Here is a 17,554-nt window from a genome sequence, read left to right as displayed (position 1 = left end):
AAGTGCTTGAAAGGGTACAACAGAGAAGGAAGGTTGTTGGTTCACTGAAAGTAGTGATGAGAAATAGGGAGGTGAGTATGGAAGTTAAGAAAGTCACTGCATGATAGTACAGTATCGTGATCCCTACCCTGACGTATGGAAGCGAGGCATGGACTTGCTAGAAGGGAACAAGTCAAGAGTGAGAGCAGTGGAAATGAGTTACTTGAGAGGAGCATGTGGAGTAACATGGAGGGACAGGTTGACGAATGAAGAAGTGAAGGAACGCCGTGGGGTGGATGTGGATGTGATTGAGAAGATTGGGAGAAATACACTGAGGTGGTTTGGACATGTGGAGAGAATGGAGAATGAAAGACTGACTAAGAGGGTGTAGCCTATGTAGGTGAGGTGGAGGGAGGGAGAGGGAGGAGAAGACCGAGGATGAGGTGGAAGGATGGAGTTGAGAGATATATGAGGGAGGGGGAAATGAGCTGGGGGGAGGGTAGTCAAATGGTGGGTGACAGAGCGACTTCGAGGGGTTTTGTCTGCGACCACCCTTTGCGGGATTAGGGCGTTGGGCTATAGATAGATAGACAGATATCATCAATTAGAAGGCACTAGGGGATTCGAGGGAAAGATGGCGAGGAATAGTTAATGTCTCCAAACCCGGTTCAAGAGAAAGAGAGAGAGAAAGAAAGAGAGAGATCAATTGGATACTCGGTGTTCTAGCAATGTGATGCCACAGGTTTAGGAGCTGAAAAACGAATCACATTTATTTGTGTTTATTTAATTGTCTTTTTCGCTGCATTTTTGATACATGTATACTATACATTTTGTTTATGCATTTATATATCTTGAGGCTCAAAACATGACGTTCACATGAGAGACTTGCTTTTATTGCCTCCGCCAACGAAGTTGGAGGAAGTTATATATTCACCTATGTATGTCTCTCTGTTTGTCCGGACGATATTTCCTAAAGTTCTCAATGAATTTCAATGAAATTTGATGGAAGGGTGAGCCATGGGTCAAGAAAGAATTGATAAAGTTTGGGAGCGGATCCGGATCCTATATATCCCGCACAATATCTCCGAGAGTTCTCCATGAAATTCAATGAAATTTTGTTGAACGGTGGGCCATAGGCCAAGAAAGAATTGATTAAATTTTGGGGCTGGGCTGGAGCCTATGTACTCGTATATCATTTTTATGTATCATACGCCAGCCAGCTTGACGCATGTCTGCTGGCGGACCTTTTGCGGCCATTTCATGCCATTTTTATCATATGCCAGACAGCCTGGTGCAAGTCTGCTCGGCCGAGACCTAACACAGCCATTGCAGTCTATACTGTCTTAGTACAAGAAAACACTCAGAGAGTGCATACCCTCCGCCAGTGCCATTAAAACGTATCCGGATCCGGATCTGTGGAAATATTGTGTGGAATACTCGTAAAATGACCACAGAACGACAAGCTAAGACAATCTGTGACAAGCTAAGACACGCTAAGACACGCTAAGTCACTGCTAAGGGAAATGACAGTACCGTCACGACATGTCACATTCTCCTCCTTGTCGGCACCCACGCCAAAAAATTTTTAACATTCTAAAAATTGTTCTAGCGCACCAAGAACCACGAAGAATGACCAAGTTCTCCAAGTCATCGCTACGTCATCGCTGAGTCACGCCACTTTACTCATGACGACATGCGGAGACACACGAAGACATGAAGATCGTGGCGTGTCGTGGAAATGTTCCTGACAGTGGGACATAGGCTTAAGAGACTATCACATTCCTAGGCCGGCCCTGCCAAGAGCAGGGTCCAGCCAATACCAGGAATCTGGTAAAGAGTGTTCCTACGTATGGATTCAACTAACTTGTGTGTTATGTTTCCGTACTGACAGTGAAATGATACCCTGGCAAATAAACACAATTTTATTCGTCATTGATAAACCTCACGAGGTCTGAGGGTTACGAAACCAGATGAGTCTAACCCTTAAACTTTTATTACTTATCAATATAACTATGGATAACGCCACATAGTATTACTTGCCAGTGAGAAACCTCTAGTGTTTTGGGGGTAGATGGCAATCAGTGGCAGTATGATATCGATTGCCGGTGTGAGAATAAATACCAGTAATGGTACTGATACAGTAATGATGATTATTAGTAATGCTCTTGATCTTTTAGTGTCTGGCTTATAAAGAAGCAATATAATCACAACTGATCTCTTTCCTCAAGGTATGAGTACTGGGCAGAACCGAACAGACTGTTTGGTGACGAGAAGGTTGACGGTCAGTTCACAGGCATGGTGGGACAGCTGCAGCGGGAGGAGTGTGACCTCACCACCATCATTGCACCAACGCCAGGAAGGACCAAGGCAGTAGAGTTTCTCAGGTTATTATTATTATTATTTTTTTTTTCACACATCACTACATTTTATATCTATCCAACACCCACTAAGACATTATTATGAACCATTTTGCATATCTGTGAAACTCTTTTCTTGCTTAGTGCAATTCGTGGTACAGTTTTCAAGCAAGGAACTCAGATTGGATACATTAGTTTTCTGTATTAGATACCAGGACAAGAACATGATATTCCCTTCAGGGTTACCATCATTCGTCATCTTCAAGATGTCAAATGTTTTGGCCTTCTTGGAGATTGTTTTATCAGGATCGGTTAAACGAGGAACTTGTGGTGATATCATAATTCTATCTCTCTATCTGTCTATTGGCAGACGCCTTAATCCTGTACGGGGTGGCCACAAACAAATCGCCTCCATGTCGCCATGTTCCCCGCCATTTCACTGCCCTGCTCCCAGCTCACACCCCCCTCTCACATACACTTCTCCACACCATCTCTCCATCTCATACTCGGCCTCTCCCTCCCTCTCCCTCCTCCAGCTCACTCACATACACTCTTCTCGTCAGTTTCTCACCCTCCATCCTCACCACATGGCCAAACCACCTCAGTGTGTTCCTCCTAATGCTTCCTATCACATCCACACCCACACCACAACGCTCCTTTATATCCTCATTTGTCAGCCTGTCTCTCCATGTGACTCCACAGGCTTCTCTTAAATAACTCATTTCCACTGCACTCACTCTTGACTTGTGTCCTTCCAACAATGTCCAAGCTTCACTTCCATACGTTAGAGCTGGTATCACAATACTGTCATGTAGTAACTTTTTCATTTCCATGCTCACTTCCCTGTTTCTTATCACTGCTTTCAAAGAACCAACAACCTTTCTTCCTTGTTGTAACCCGTCAAGCATTTCACCCTCCAAACTTCCATCTTTACTCATCACACTCCCCAAGTACCTGAACGTACTCACATTTTCCGCTTCCTCACCATCCAACCACACTGTACATTCACTGACTTCACCTCTCTCAAAGACCATCACTTTACTCTTCCCTACATTCACCTTTAGATTCCGTTTCTTACACACTCTTCCAAACTCATCCACCAAGCTTTGCAGCTCTCCTTCGTCTTCACTTAACAACACAGTTTCATCTGCAAACAACAGTACAGGGAGTTTCCAAACACTACCCTCTCTCACCAGGGCCAGTCCAACATCCACTGGCCTACCTTGTATGTCTTTTATTACCCCATCCATGTACAGATGAACAACCATGGAGACATAGCACATTCCTGTTTCAACCCAACCTTCAAAGTGAAAAATTCACTCAGTTCACCATCCACACGCACTGCAGCCTTAGCACCATCATACATACTCTTCACAACATTCAACAACTTTCCATCTACTCCATATATTTGTAATACTTTCCACAATCCTTGTCTATCCACCCTGTCATAAAGTTTGTCCAAATCATAGTTGATTTCACATTATTTGAGTAAAACAAAAAATTTTGAAGAGGACGAGTTTCCTCAGCTTGAGAGAAATATTACTGACCACTTCACTGAAAGGGAATTTTAAGCTGCCTAAAAATCATGTGGTAAGCATAAATACAGTAATGTAATACATACAAATTACATCTATGGGCTGAGAGTTATACCAAAGGGTTTTTGCATGGACTCAGTGCAAGTATAGTTTCATCGCATGAGTTATCATGAATTAAATACACGGAACTCACATAATTTCACTTAGGGAATCTGATCATGATAATTCACCAACAGATCACGTGATAATTAAACGAACCTACTGTATGTTCTAATATTTTCCTTAACCACCAGGTGAATATAACTGCTGAGGGTGGGCTATGATTGATCAATTCGCTGACTGAATAAACGAAATGAAAAACTGGGGGCGCAACTCCCAGGGTCATATATGCCATTGGACGTCAAACCAAAATACTACAACAAAGAATAATAGCAGACAAGAATCTACAACACAAGTAAAAATACAAACACTAAAAGCAAACTAAAATCACTAAAAACATTAAAAATGACGCAATAAAAACTGAGGACCGTAAAAAAAACATAATAATAAGTCTTACGATGCAGTCCAGCTGCCTCTCCAAAGTTGAGAGAGTCCCCTTCCATACAACAGGCAATCTCACCAAGCACCGATGAAAGATGGCACAGGCCATCACCAGTCCAGTGCGCAGAGAGGTACTGACTGCATAAATGCTCAAGACTGGGACACTCCACCAACAAGAGGAGAACAATCAGGGGGACCAGGCAATCATCACAGAAAGGAGGAGGAGTGCCCTCCATTAAAACACTGGTCAACATTTTGAAAAAAAAATTTCCGTTGATTTAATGCTTCATGCTGATTTCGTACAATTCGAGAGTGCTGATTTCGAATATTTTCAAAAATTATGTAGAACGTCAAAATTGTTCACAAAACACATGAGTATATTTATGCAATAAAGGAAAGACGGCCAGCATTAAACACCACTGTAATGGAAGTTCACTGGAACGGCTACCCCAGAAATGCATAAATGTAATGCGCAAGACAATTGATTAGCACTGGTAGTTAATCTAAGGCTGGAATTTCCTTCTCTTAGATTTCCTAGCGTAGTCTGTGTCCGAACAATTGCGCTGCAAGCACCAGCCATAGACTGTTGTCATGTTGGCATTCCATCTCCCTTGATACCTGTGTTCCATCGTCTTGATGTCCTGCTGAAATCCTCACCTTGTTCTCCATTGATTGTGCCGATATTCCCTGGGAAAATGTTCATGTGACTTTCACGCTCATGTTTGCCCCCACGTCTCTCCACGATGTTAGGAGAGTTTCCACGATGGATTCATAGTTTTCTGCTTTCTGGTTTCCAAGAAAATTCGAAACTACGTTGGCAAATGCAGTCCAGCAATCATTTTCACCCGGTGTCATGGATTTCACGAATTCCTCATCCTTCATGAGCAGCCTTATTCGAGCCATCGAATATTCCCGCCTTGAGTTTTTCATCCGAAAGTGTGGGGGACTTCAAGCAAATGTATTGGACACATGTTTTTTCCTTGTCAAGAATTTTCACAAATTGTCTCATCAGACCTAAATTTATATGTCTTTGCATGGCTGTCCCAGAGACATAGAAAACAAGGAAACTTTGTGTATGCTGCCCTAAAATCATCGATAGCACCTTCAAGTCACTGCACACCATCAAGCTTTGATCACCTTATTTGATTTTTTTCAAGAGCCAGTTTCATTGTGTCGTATGTTTCTTTCAAGATGACTGATTGACCGATAGGATTTGAGGCAAGTTTGTTGCCGTTGTGCAGTAGCACACACTTGAAACTTCTCTTCGAACTGTCAATAAAAAGCCTCCATTCATCTGGCCGTATTCACATCCTATTTTCTCTATCAGCCCTTTAATACCAGTACAATAAATAAAGCCATTTTCCATTGTGAAGTAATGCGGTAAATCTGCATCTCGGTTGCGGTACTTGATGTTTGTTCCAGGTGACAACATGTCCTTATCCTTAAGCCTTGACCCCCAATAATTCTGCAGATAACTTTTGCAGGTTGGAATCCTTTACCAAATCGTTCAGTTCAGCCTGCGTGAATAGCCTCGTACTCTTGATATCGCTACTTGAGTCAGTATATTCATCATTAGTATCAGATAGTTCAGGCGTTGAACTTTCATCCGAACTTACAACATCCAAAGTGGTGAAAGTAAGCACAGGGACTTCATCTGAGTGAGGAACAGGCCGCAGTGCTGGGAGATGATTGGAATACTCAATTCAGGTCTTCGTCTTCGAGGTGAAACCAGACACAATGACCATGCAAAAACAGCAATCGGTCAGGTGGTTTTAGGGGTTCCTGCCATGCCATCGGAACTCCAAAACTGAGACTCTTCCTCAGATTTTGTCCAATGCCTGAGGTTCTCAGCACATGTCCTGCATACTTTATGGAGGGCCCATGGTTTCTCCTGGTCACCAAGAGGAATATCAAAGTTTGGGGTGATAAAAGATCCACAGATATAGTAAAACACATCAGGATCGGTTTTACATTTTCTACAAGAAGCCATTGTCTTCTGTGATAATCAGTATAAATGACGCAATAGCTGGCTCGACCGACTAGCACAGCACCAACACTGCAGTCATCCAACCAACAACTCTCCCCTACCTACCAGGTGTTCTTTCGTCGGCTGTTGAATCATACCAGCCAGAGGCACTTCTGGTCCCCCCTTCTCGGACTGACAAAGGTGTAAATACCGCATGTACACGGTAGCAACCGAAATATTGGGGTAACAGCATAATATATCATTTTATCTTCATCTACCTCAGCCTTATATTACAATGAGACCATTTCAGTGACGGCATACAGCATTTTGTGGGAAAATTTGACATTCTGGCTGAAAGTGATTGTGATTTTTGGAATCAGCATGCCAGAAATACCCTTAATCTAGTATGAGCTGATGGTCAGCCAGAGTGATGTAGACCAATGAAATCCATTAGAGAATGGATGTGTCCAAGTCGCAATTGACATAAAGCCATCTCTCACTCGTTAGACATATCTCAGTAAGTTAAGGGGCCCACCTTGCCTCAAATACCATGCATCTTGTTAGCCCCCACCGCATCCCAGCAGTTTTGCCAACAACACCAAATCCGTCCAGCAATAAAAGAGTACAAATCATAAGCAGGCAGCTGATGCAGAGGAGAATGGGATCCCACAGTAGCAGGAGGGCGAGCCGATGCTACCTTAGCCAGCAGATCAGCCTGCGCATTCCTGGACACCCCCACATAGGAAGGAGCCCAACAAATCCCCACACGATGACCACGACGGCTAAGGAGGAATAGCACTCTAAAATTGATAAAAGCAGTGGATGAGATTAATTTAATAGAATCATGTGCAGATAGGGCACTGGGGGAGTCTAAAAATCACAAAAACAGAGAGAGAGAGAGAGAGAGTAAAAATGATTTAGAAAAGCACATAAAATTGCGCTCAGTTCCGCTGTGAAAACTGTAGCCATATCAGGAAGACTAACGCCCTAACTGAAGGGAGAGAAGATGACACCAAAACCTAATCTAGTATCAAAACTTGAACCATCATTATACCCGTAGACAGGAATATAGCCATCATGAGTAGATGCATGTTCAAATAAAAGAGAGGTACACCTGAGAGGGAGGTAATTTCTTTCTAATAATGATGGACCTACAGAATATCACACAAGGGAGTACCTCAAAACCCACCTCCAGGATCCAGTGCAGACAAACTGTCAGTCAGATAATAGAGATAGCTTTCTCATAACAGAGATAGCTTACATATCAGACCAGACTCTGTAACCAAAAGGCTTCGGGAAACTAGGACGAGTGTCTTAAACAGAAGATCAGGAATCCTGTGAGATCCCAGCACACGGCACTGAGTTCAGAAGGCGGTGAAGATCATACCATCACTTCATCATCAGTGGCTGGCGACGTAAATTTGAAGGGAGGGGATCAGCATCCTCCAACAAACTAGGAATTGGAGGTGATCTGAATGCCCCAGTTGCACGAAGAACAACAGCATGATGAACCGAATATAATATCCGGAGATGGGTATCTTCAGTAGAGGAGCAGACCTCATACCCGTATTTAGGTTTAGAAAGAATAGGGGATCTGTGTACGAGAAGGGGAGTCTGACAGTCAGAACCCCAAGATAGAGGAGCCAACCCTCAGGAAACTCAAGGTCGTAACACAGTTCCTCATGTATCAAATATACGACTCAGAAACAAAGTCTCTTCCACAGAAGGGATCTGCAACCACAGTTACACAGATAAGGGTCTGGGTGAAACCCATGAAGGAAAAAATGCATAGCCACAGTCTTTGTGGAAGAAAAATGGAAACCACGAGACTTAGCCCTCTAAGAAACTCTTTTAAGAACCAGCTGCAACATTCTCTCAAACAGAGACATTCAAGATGCAGTGACGATAATCATAGTCATTGACTTATAGTGAACTACATACACCATTTGCGAGTACAGTTATTGAAACAGTGATGACCACAGCAAAGAGAGTAACACTGAGGATACTCCCTAACGGAACTCCATCTAGAAGTGCACGGACATAAGAAAGCAGCCCCCCACCTGGTTCCCTAAAAAAATGCTAGATAAAAACTGGTGAATGAAAATAGACAAGCGTCCACAAAAACCAAACTCATTAAGAGAACGTAAAATACCATGATGCCAAGCAGTGTCATATGCCTTCTAGAGATTGAAGAAGGCCGTGATCTGATTTTGGTTATTGGAGAAAACCTCACTGACAGAAGATTCCAAGGACAATATGACATTAGATTGCATTTTATGAAAATCATACTGGACTGGGGATAAGAAGTCACCTTTCTCTCCATAAACCACACAACCAGCCCATTCACCATCCTTTCCAAGACCTGACTCATGCAAGAAGTCAGAGAAATGGTCCAAAAATCTGTCGTCTATACATGATCCTAAGTTTCACTCCGCATACAGCTTACATCTCTAATTTTATGCGCTAATACAAATATACAAATCTCCTCCTTACATTTCTGTTTTCTTGCCTATACTTTTCAATAACCTTATATCTTATTTCTATGTCATTTATCATTATTTCACTTAATTTCACTTAGGAACTTTTTCTACTGACACAATGTATACACACAGTATTATATACACACACTATTATATACACTTGAGAAAGCAACACACACTTACGCTATACACACACTATTATATACACTTGAGAAAGCAACACACACTTGTGCTGTGCACACACTATTATATACACTTGAGAAAGCAACACACACTTGTGTTTAGTACAGAAAGTTATGAGCCGATGATATTCGAACCTGAAACGCTGTTATAATACCTATCATAACTTCACTTATAATTAATTTTCTTTTGAGTACTTTCACTTATACAGCTTATTTCGTTACTCTTATATGCTAATACATATGTACGAATCACTTCCTTACATTTCATTTTCTAAGCACTACTGATCAGTAGCACTAGTTCTAATTTGCTTAATATTAATTAACTTAATTTTACTGTCGTACCTTTTCTCGGTTTACACACACTCTTATATACGCTCTTTACAAACCATTACACACCTGTGCTTAGAAGATTGCGAGCTGATATTATTATGAAAAGTACACATGGTAGGGGTGATGCAGGGTGCTGAGGCAGGGTGGAACAGTGAGGGTGTGTAGGTGCATGCACATGTATCACATGGCAGATATTTTTATCTTAACTTTTGTCTTCCCCACCTTCATCTTCACCCCCAGACTCCTTATATGACTCCTTTTACTCATCGAGGGGGTAGGGAGATGCAGGGTAGACTGCAGGGTCGTCGGGGTCACTTTCCATGGTTGGCATGAGGCATAAGAAAGACAGAGGAACAATATCAGAGAAGCTACTGTATAATTAGAGCTCATCGTCCACATGCAAGCACTGCACTCAGATGACTAACCTTGGCAACTTATAGCCACCCCAGCACCTGGGAGATCGTGATGGTGAGAAAAAAAATAGCAAGAACTTCATATAGCAGCAGAAAAGCGCTGACAGATCGGTCCAACACCGGGGAACATCTGGGACCCTGCGTGCAACAGACCACTCCGACACCTGAGGTTAACAATGCCATATACAGCAAAAATTCTCTCACCCCTCCACCCACCATGAAGCCCAACAAAGAGAGGTCATATGACAGGGCTAACACCCCTGGCGATCCCAGACGTAGCAAGGGAGTACATGCAGGTAACCATAGGGCAACCCAGACCTAGGACGATATGAGCCACCAGGTCCTCCAGAGCCCACTTGACTCTAATCAACAAATCGCCAGCCGATTGACCTGGTCGGGCCCAACCAGGCCACCCATCTAGCCAGAGGAAGGAACCAAAGAGGTGTGTTGCTAGCTTCAGGGTGCATTGTGCAACATCACTCAACCTCCAGGACTCCCATTTCCCACTGTTATGGGACGCCACGCACGGCAATCGTACTGGGAGACAATTTCCCCACCCAAGATGGGGAATGGAGAGGGACGTGCAACATCACAAGCAAGCCTTCTCTGCCGGTGATATAAGGGGGTTCTTGGCCCATGAGGCTTACAGATGCCGAACCCTACAAAGGTATGCAGGCCTCCAGAATAGGTGGCATTGCCAGCCATGCTTCAAGTCACCAACATTATCAAGGTGGTTTCCCTCAGCGGGGAGGATTGACCCTGGTATCTTGTAATCGATGATAACTTTAGTATGAGGTACAGTTAGGAGGACACATTTTATTTTCTAAATTGTCTAACTTTCCAGTTAAAATTGGTGCAAAAGAGAACCCAATATGGTCACAGTTTTTCATATCCACGAATAATTTGAAAAATATTATAATAATCTCAAGACAATGCGAAGAATCATCTACCTCCCTCAGCTCTTTGTTGAATATTTCTAGTCAAATTGTGGTGTACAGTGAAGCCTTGCATTTTAATTCTGATGATTAGTTGGAAATAATTTACAGCGTCTCATTGTAAGAATACTAGCCTAGGTTTCTTAGCATCATTTTCAACAACACTTAATGAAACAAAAATGTTATACAGTTATAAATTATATACTCAAGATTATTATTGTGTGTATGTGTGAGAGAGAGAGAGAGAGAGAGAGAGAGAGAGAGAGAGAGAGAGAGAGAGAGAGGTCCTTCTCCCACAGACTATACCCTAACGACGTGATGGTGGTTACGTCACTTAAGCCAGCACTACTACCAGCACATCTGGCCTTGGTCAGACCTTTTTCAAGTAAGTATAAATCATTTGTGTGTGTGTGTGTGTGTGTGTGTGTGTGTGTGTGTGTGTGTGATATTTACATGTAGATGTGTACTCATCCATCCATCATCCAATCCTATATCGTCCCGTGAGAAGCGTAGGAACCCGGGGCTAGGCAAGTTGGTCCTGACATTTAAGATGAGAGTGACTGGCCTTACTCATTGTCACGGGGGGATGTGAGTTTATGTATTAATAATGCTTAGATGTTGCTTGAAAAAAAATAAAGCAGTAAGTTTTACTTTATGCTGGATTACTTCACCAATTCTCTAAAGACGAGAATTTATAAACTTTCTCAACAGTACATAGCAGAGACTAATTACTCACGAGTGCTGTTTGTAGTACTGTTAGCCTCTCGAGAAAGTGACTCCACCGCTTACAATCAATTAATGCTAATAATAATAAACAGGTTCTTGCCGGTGCATTAACTCCTGGCTGGCACAATGGATTTAAACTTGATACAAAAGAACTGGCCTAAGTACCAGTAATGAATAATGTAAGGTGTTTGTGCAAACTAAGAGTGGCAACTAAAAGAAGCTTAACGTGGAGAAATAAAACATGAGTTTAACTACATTAAGATCAAGGGAAAAAAAATGTAAATTTATTAATTACAATAAAATAAATTTACGTTATATGAGGGAGGGGGGGGTGAGTTGGGGGGAGGGGAGTCAAATGATGGGTGACAGAGTGACTTGGAGGCGTTTTGTCTGCGGCCACCCTTTGCGGGATTAGGGCGTCGGGCTATAGATAGATAGATAGATAGACGTTACATGAGTCTCAAAAATGAATTCAAAATAACAAGGAGAATACATTCACTCGCTCATTCAAAAGCTAACACACTTAAACCTAGGAAAAAATGGAAAGAAATACTGGTTAATGGAGGGGAGCTGAGCGAAAAGAACTGGGCACCTGTGCAGGACATCAGATGCTGCAATTCGCTAAACCCTCTTCGCCAATTCACCTTCTAGGTGGAGATTCAGAAACTCGCTATACAATGGCGACGCTGCCTTACGCTGGGCACAACGATCTTACTCTCGCGACGACTCAAAGCTGACTAACTTCAAACTATGAAAGAGGGCGAGGGATGGCCGTGTTCGAACTTCGACGGTCAACAGAAAGAATGTGAGCGATATACGCTCACAATAAATCACTCAGTGAAGGCACTAATGTCGTGCATAAGAATGATCACTTGTGAAACAGTGAGAAATGTTCTGAAAACCATCCTGATCGGAATGAATACGAGGACGGTTGAACTGAGTGATGCTCAGTGGGAATTCCAGCAGTGTTCTTGGTTTTCCCACTTAGGTACTATGTCACGAATTTATAAAAATACACTTGCGCGAATTCGTGACACTCATCCCTGAGTGGCATTACGTGAACAATAAACCTCAACCACCCTGTGAATATAAACCTACAGAGGCTCAATTCGATTGGAGCACCTTAGTTACCCACTAAACCACCAGGCGCCATAATTTGGTTATATGGTTACCACCCAACGTAGTAAATGGTTTCCTGATGTACAGGAAACAGTCTGGTTTGTCACTCATTGTAGAGTCACCCATAGGCAGAAGGAGAGAAAATAATGAAGGAAAGGAAGACAGAAGATGGAGTGTAAAGTCACCCGTAGGCAGAAGGAAGAAAAGAATGAAGGAAAGAAAGAGAGAAGAGGAAGAAAAAAAGAAAGGAAAGCAGCGCTACATCGAGTGAGTGGATGGTGAACACCCCCACCTATTTGCATTATACAAGAGTTATACTGTTAGTTCGTAGATGTACACCTAGCATTCAAAGTCTGTATGCATGCAGAATTTAGCTGAGTCTATTCATAGGGGAATATTGGTTGGAATGTCGATGGTCGAGTGTCCATAACAGCAAGATGTCTTTCCTGAGGATCTGAATAATGTGAAAAGGTGTGGGTGGGTGTTAATCTGATTATTCTTCACCAAGGCACTGTCTTCTCTGCTGAAATTAAAAAAATACAGCTGGTTTGTTTCTAGGCCTCACTGTTAGATCAGATAGCAAATGATGGCCCTTGCCACTGAATTCATAGTGTTATTATAAGAGAACTGGTGTAGCCTACCCAAGTGCCTCTCCATTGCTACTAAACTCCAAATCTAACAAAAATAGCGACGATGATAACGATGACGCAGTGACGATGACGACGATGATGATGAGATGATGATGACGTTGATGAGTTATTTAAATTATTTATTTTATAGATGAAGTATGGCTGGGTCTGCTGGTGGGCGTGGTTGTGTGGGGAATGATCCTGTGGGCACTTCAGAAAGCGTGGGTGTGGGTGGCAGGAGGACGTAGCCTCCAGTTCAGCACAGCCATTATTTATGGTTGGGGTGCTCTGTTGGATCGCCCACCATTAGACCCTTCAGTCAACATTTCAGGACGGGTGAGGTTGCTAAAGGTGGTTCTCTTGATTTTCAAATTGATATTTTAATAGTGTATGACCCTTTATCTGCCCAACAGCGACCCTTTTATGCTAAAAATTGGAAAGGCATCTTAGGGCTTATTAAGTTAAATGACAATGTTTCTAAGTTTTTAAAAGAATATTCATGGGGTTTATTATTAATGGACAAATGTGATTGAACTCCGATGATTATTTAATCATATAATAGCAAGCTCATAAATTAAAGAAACCCTACTAAAAGAACTCCCTCAGCCACCACTTAGATATGTAATTGCCTAAGACCCTTTGTTGGGACCAAAACATGACCAGAACTTAAAAAAGCCCGTTGAATTTGCATTTTCAGATGGTTTTCATCAAATGTTGTTATTATTAGAATCTTCAGAATAATGCTAAATTATTGGCTGAGGTGTTGATTTAACTGAATTGTTCCCTGCGGCGGATGTTATTTTCTCCTGAAATGATGCCAAATGTGTGAAATTGGCAACTCCAGTGGCAGGCACTCTATCACTTCCACGGAGTTTGAGTTAAGTGAGACAGTCTGGCGGCTTAGCAAACATGGAATATAAAGGCTGACCCTCATTATAAATGGATATGTTGTTTGATACAGATGCTGGTGGGATGCTGGCTGTTGTTCTGCCTGATCATCTCCTCGGGGTTCAGGTCCTCCCTCATCTCCCACCTCACCGTCAAGAGTACTTCAAAGACCATAGAAACTCTCCGTGATCTGGTGGAGAGGGACAACTGGGCTTGGAGTACTGAGGGATGGTTCTATAATGGGGCTGCTCTTGAATATTTTACCAAACACACAGATCCAATTGTGCAGCAAGTGAGGGAAAAAATGCAGGTAATTTTTTCTCGTGATGTGGATATATTAATATGATTTGATTCACACACACACACACACACACACACACACACACACACACACAGTGGTAGCGTTCTCGCTTGCCATCTGGCAGACGGGAGTTCGCGCCTCGCTCAGGCTGCGAAAAGTTTCACTGACGAAGTGGGCGGTTACTGTCCCCCTAGAGCAAGGGGACGGGTGTGTGAGTGTGTGCAGGTCACAGCCTTGCCCTCAGATCGGACTATATGAGCTCTCAGCTCCCTTCCGGGAGGGTAAAAGCTGAATATCACGACCATCAATGATTCTGACCGACCCGGTGAATTACACACACACACACACAACACTGCATGGGATTAGTGTGTATGTGACAGGAGGTGTGGAACAACAGACAAACACAGCTGGTGTAAGTTGAGAAACCCCGCCACGAAGATATTTCAGTTTATTCAAGACAGCGGCTGCAACTGCTACACGTCCCACTGGTAGGAAGACTTCTCTGCTACTGAGTTCTGCATCCTGAAAGCGAGAGCGTGGGAGCAGGCCATGGGGCGAGCACGCTCTGGTCACGCGTCGCTAACGTTTGACTAACTTGCAAATTAATACTTTGTTCTGGTCACACCAGGCTCTCAGCAGCTATGTTGTGCATTCCTACAACTGCATCATACAAATGCTATATATTAAGGTGTATATATCTTCAAACAACTAGCGATATTTCAAAAGATATATATGTTATCCTCTCTCTCTCTCTCTCTCTCTCTCTCTGTCTCTCTCTCTCTCTCTGTCTGTCTCTCTCTCTCTCTCTCTCTCTCTCTCTCTCTCTCTCTTGAATCGATGGATGGCTTGATGAATGGATAGTGAATGGATATTGGATGATTGATGGATGGATGATAGATGTAAGCTGGATGACGAATAAATGCTGGAATAATGGATGGATGATGATGGATGAATGTTGAATAATGGTCAAGATGTGGATGACTGATGACTATGATGATACGGTTGACTGACTATGAAGGAGGATAAGATGATGACGATAATGAATTATCGTATATATGTGTCCACACTTATTTTTTAGGCCAAAGGGAAGATGCTAGATGATGATGACAGAGAAGATTAAGAAAATGACGATGATGATTATGATGATGATAAAGTCCCATCACTTTTCTCTTACAGGTGATGCCAGCAAATGAAGTTCTGGGGAAGGTACTAGAGGGAGGGTTCTCTTTCATTATCACGAAGAACTACATCACGGTCTTGGTTGCCTCTAGGTACACAGACAACAAAGGCCAGACTCCATTCTATATCAGCAAACAGGGCTCTTATATACTCCCCTCTTTTGGATGGAGTATGAGGTTGGTAGTTATAACCTCTCTCTCACTAAATATATGTAGAATCTAATTTACTTTTTTTTGTACTTGCACAACTCTTATAATGGAACATCAACTTGGTTACGTTTTCCCCACAAACTGGATGATAATGAAAACACTGAAAACCACAAACTGGTGTAAAACCGGTATAAGTAAATGCAACCGTGAGCCTGGGATCAACAGTACACCACTTCTCACACGTGTAAATTTTTCTTGCAGAAAAGGTTCACCTTTCTACAAGAAGTTCCAGACTATGATGCACTGCTTGGATGACACTGGGCTCATCCAGTACTGGACTGACGATGTGATTGCCAGGCGGGTGAGACAGACCAGAGCAGCTGCCCAGTCACAGACATCCACCATCAGTTATGGCTCTGCTGATGTCAGTTACTTCTAAAGTACTTTGACCCTTGTATACTGTGGGCACCATGTAGTCTAGAGATGAAAATCCCCTAGTTGGAGTGGTGGCATTGCCATGTACATTGCTTTAATTCTCAGCAGGTGACTGGGTATTTCTCGGTTATGTAAAGCCACAAATGACATACTGGAGTATCTCATATGCTGCGTAACTTTGGGGTCCTAAGGTCACCTTACGCTGGTGTCCTCGCAGTTGATAATATGGGACTGCATGTTTATGTTGCGTCTATATAAATTGTTCTTATAATGGTCTGATATTTCAGTTTCACATCACCAAACAAATGCATAAAATAATTGGGCAGACATTTTGAACAACAGAAATTAGAAATAGCTTACAGTAACCTCATCACAATAATAGCCCACTCCCAAATGAATTGAATAGTCTGGGAATAGCAAGAAAAAATAGAATAGACGTTCTGGGGCTACAATTGTTAATAAAGGACGACACAAGATTTCTCTCTCTCTCTCTCTCTCTCTCTCTCTCTCTCTCTCTCTCTCTCTCTCTCTATCTATATATATATATATATATATATATATATATATATATATATATATATATATATATATATATATATATATATATATATATATATATATATATATATATATATATATATACTAATTTTTTCTCGTACAGGAAGAGAACCGAGAGGTAGTGTTGGGCCTCAACCACCTGCAGGGCGCCTTCTACCTGCTGTTTCTGGGTTCCACCCTGGCCGCCCTCACCCTGCTGGCAGAGGCTTCAGCTCACTCACGCTCTTGATTCACCTGACTCACACGTATGCTTAAACCTCAACTCGTTAAGACGGGGACAGTCCTCTAATGTTTTCTCGATAATTTCTGATGTACTGTTGCGGACATAAATATAGATCTTCACCTTTAAGATATATACCTGGTCAATGAACAGTCACTTTTGAAACTCACTGATGCGCCAGGTTAGTTAGCTAGAATGGATTTACGCCTAGTGAGTGCATCATGCGTCATCAAGGCAGGTAACCACTCTGGGCTTAAGATTGTTGATGGGAATTCTGCAACCTGCACGCCCCACCTCTCCTCGTAAAGCTAGAACGTGCCAGGCCTCATGGCTGGTGACTGCACTGTAAACAGGGATGCAGGATGATCAAATGGAATACCCATAGGCTTTTATGAAGGTAAGTAAAAAAATTAGGATGCTCGGTATATATCGATGTAAGACTATTACATCATGTAGTCGTACAATATCTTAATACAAAAGCTAATATACATTTCGTAATATCGTCTTTTACTTCTAACATTTCAAACAATTGGAGTGGATTACCTCTTGTTACGTTTTTTTCTGACTTTATAATTACTTAGTGTTTATTTTGAGCTTGTGAATAAATGAATACATGAAATTTCTTGCTCCATC

General features: G+C 42.3%; 1 protein-coding gene across 1 annotated transcript in view; it reads left to right on the top strand.

Annotated features, from left to right (window-relative positions):
- LOC145397148 (uncharacterized) overlaps window positions 1–16,930 on the top strand; it is a 46,366-nt gene extending 29,436 nt beyond the window's left edge. The window contains exons 8-14 of the mRNA XM_080270345.1: window positions 2,208–2,363; window positions 11,017–11,102; window positions 13,343–13,527; window positions 14,153–14,389; window positions 15,557–15,735; window positions 15,970–16,132; window positions 16,805–16,930. Of these exons, the coding sequence (XP_080126471.1) occupies window positions 2,208–2,363; window positions 11,017–11,102; window positions 13,343–13,527; window positions 14,153–14,389; window positions 15,557–15,735; window positions 15,970–16,132; window positions 16,805–16,930 (1,132 nt within the window). The remainder of the gene's footprint in view (window positions 1–2,207; window positions 2,364–11,016; window positions 11,103–13,342; window positions 13,528–14,152; window positions 14,390–15,556; window positions 15,736–15,969; window positions 16,133–16,804) is intronic.
- The last annotated feature ends 624 nt before the right edge of the window (window positions 16,931–17,554 follow it).

Source organism: Coenobita brevimanus, chromosome 40, assembly GCF_032717465.1.
Source record: "Coenobita brevimanus isolate Jiangsu-jjx chromosome 40, ASM3271746v2, whole genome shotgun sequence".
In the NCBI taxonomy this organism is placed as follows: domain Eukaryota; kingdom Metazoa; phylum Arthropoda; class Malacostraca; order Decapoda; family Coenobitidae; genus Coenobita; species Coenobita brevimanus.
The sequence above is the reverse complement of the archived record's forward strand: the minus strand, read 5'-3'. Positions and strand labels throughout refer to the sequence as shown.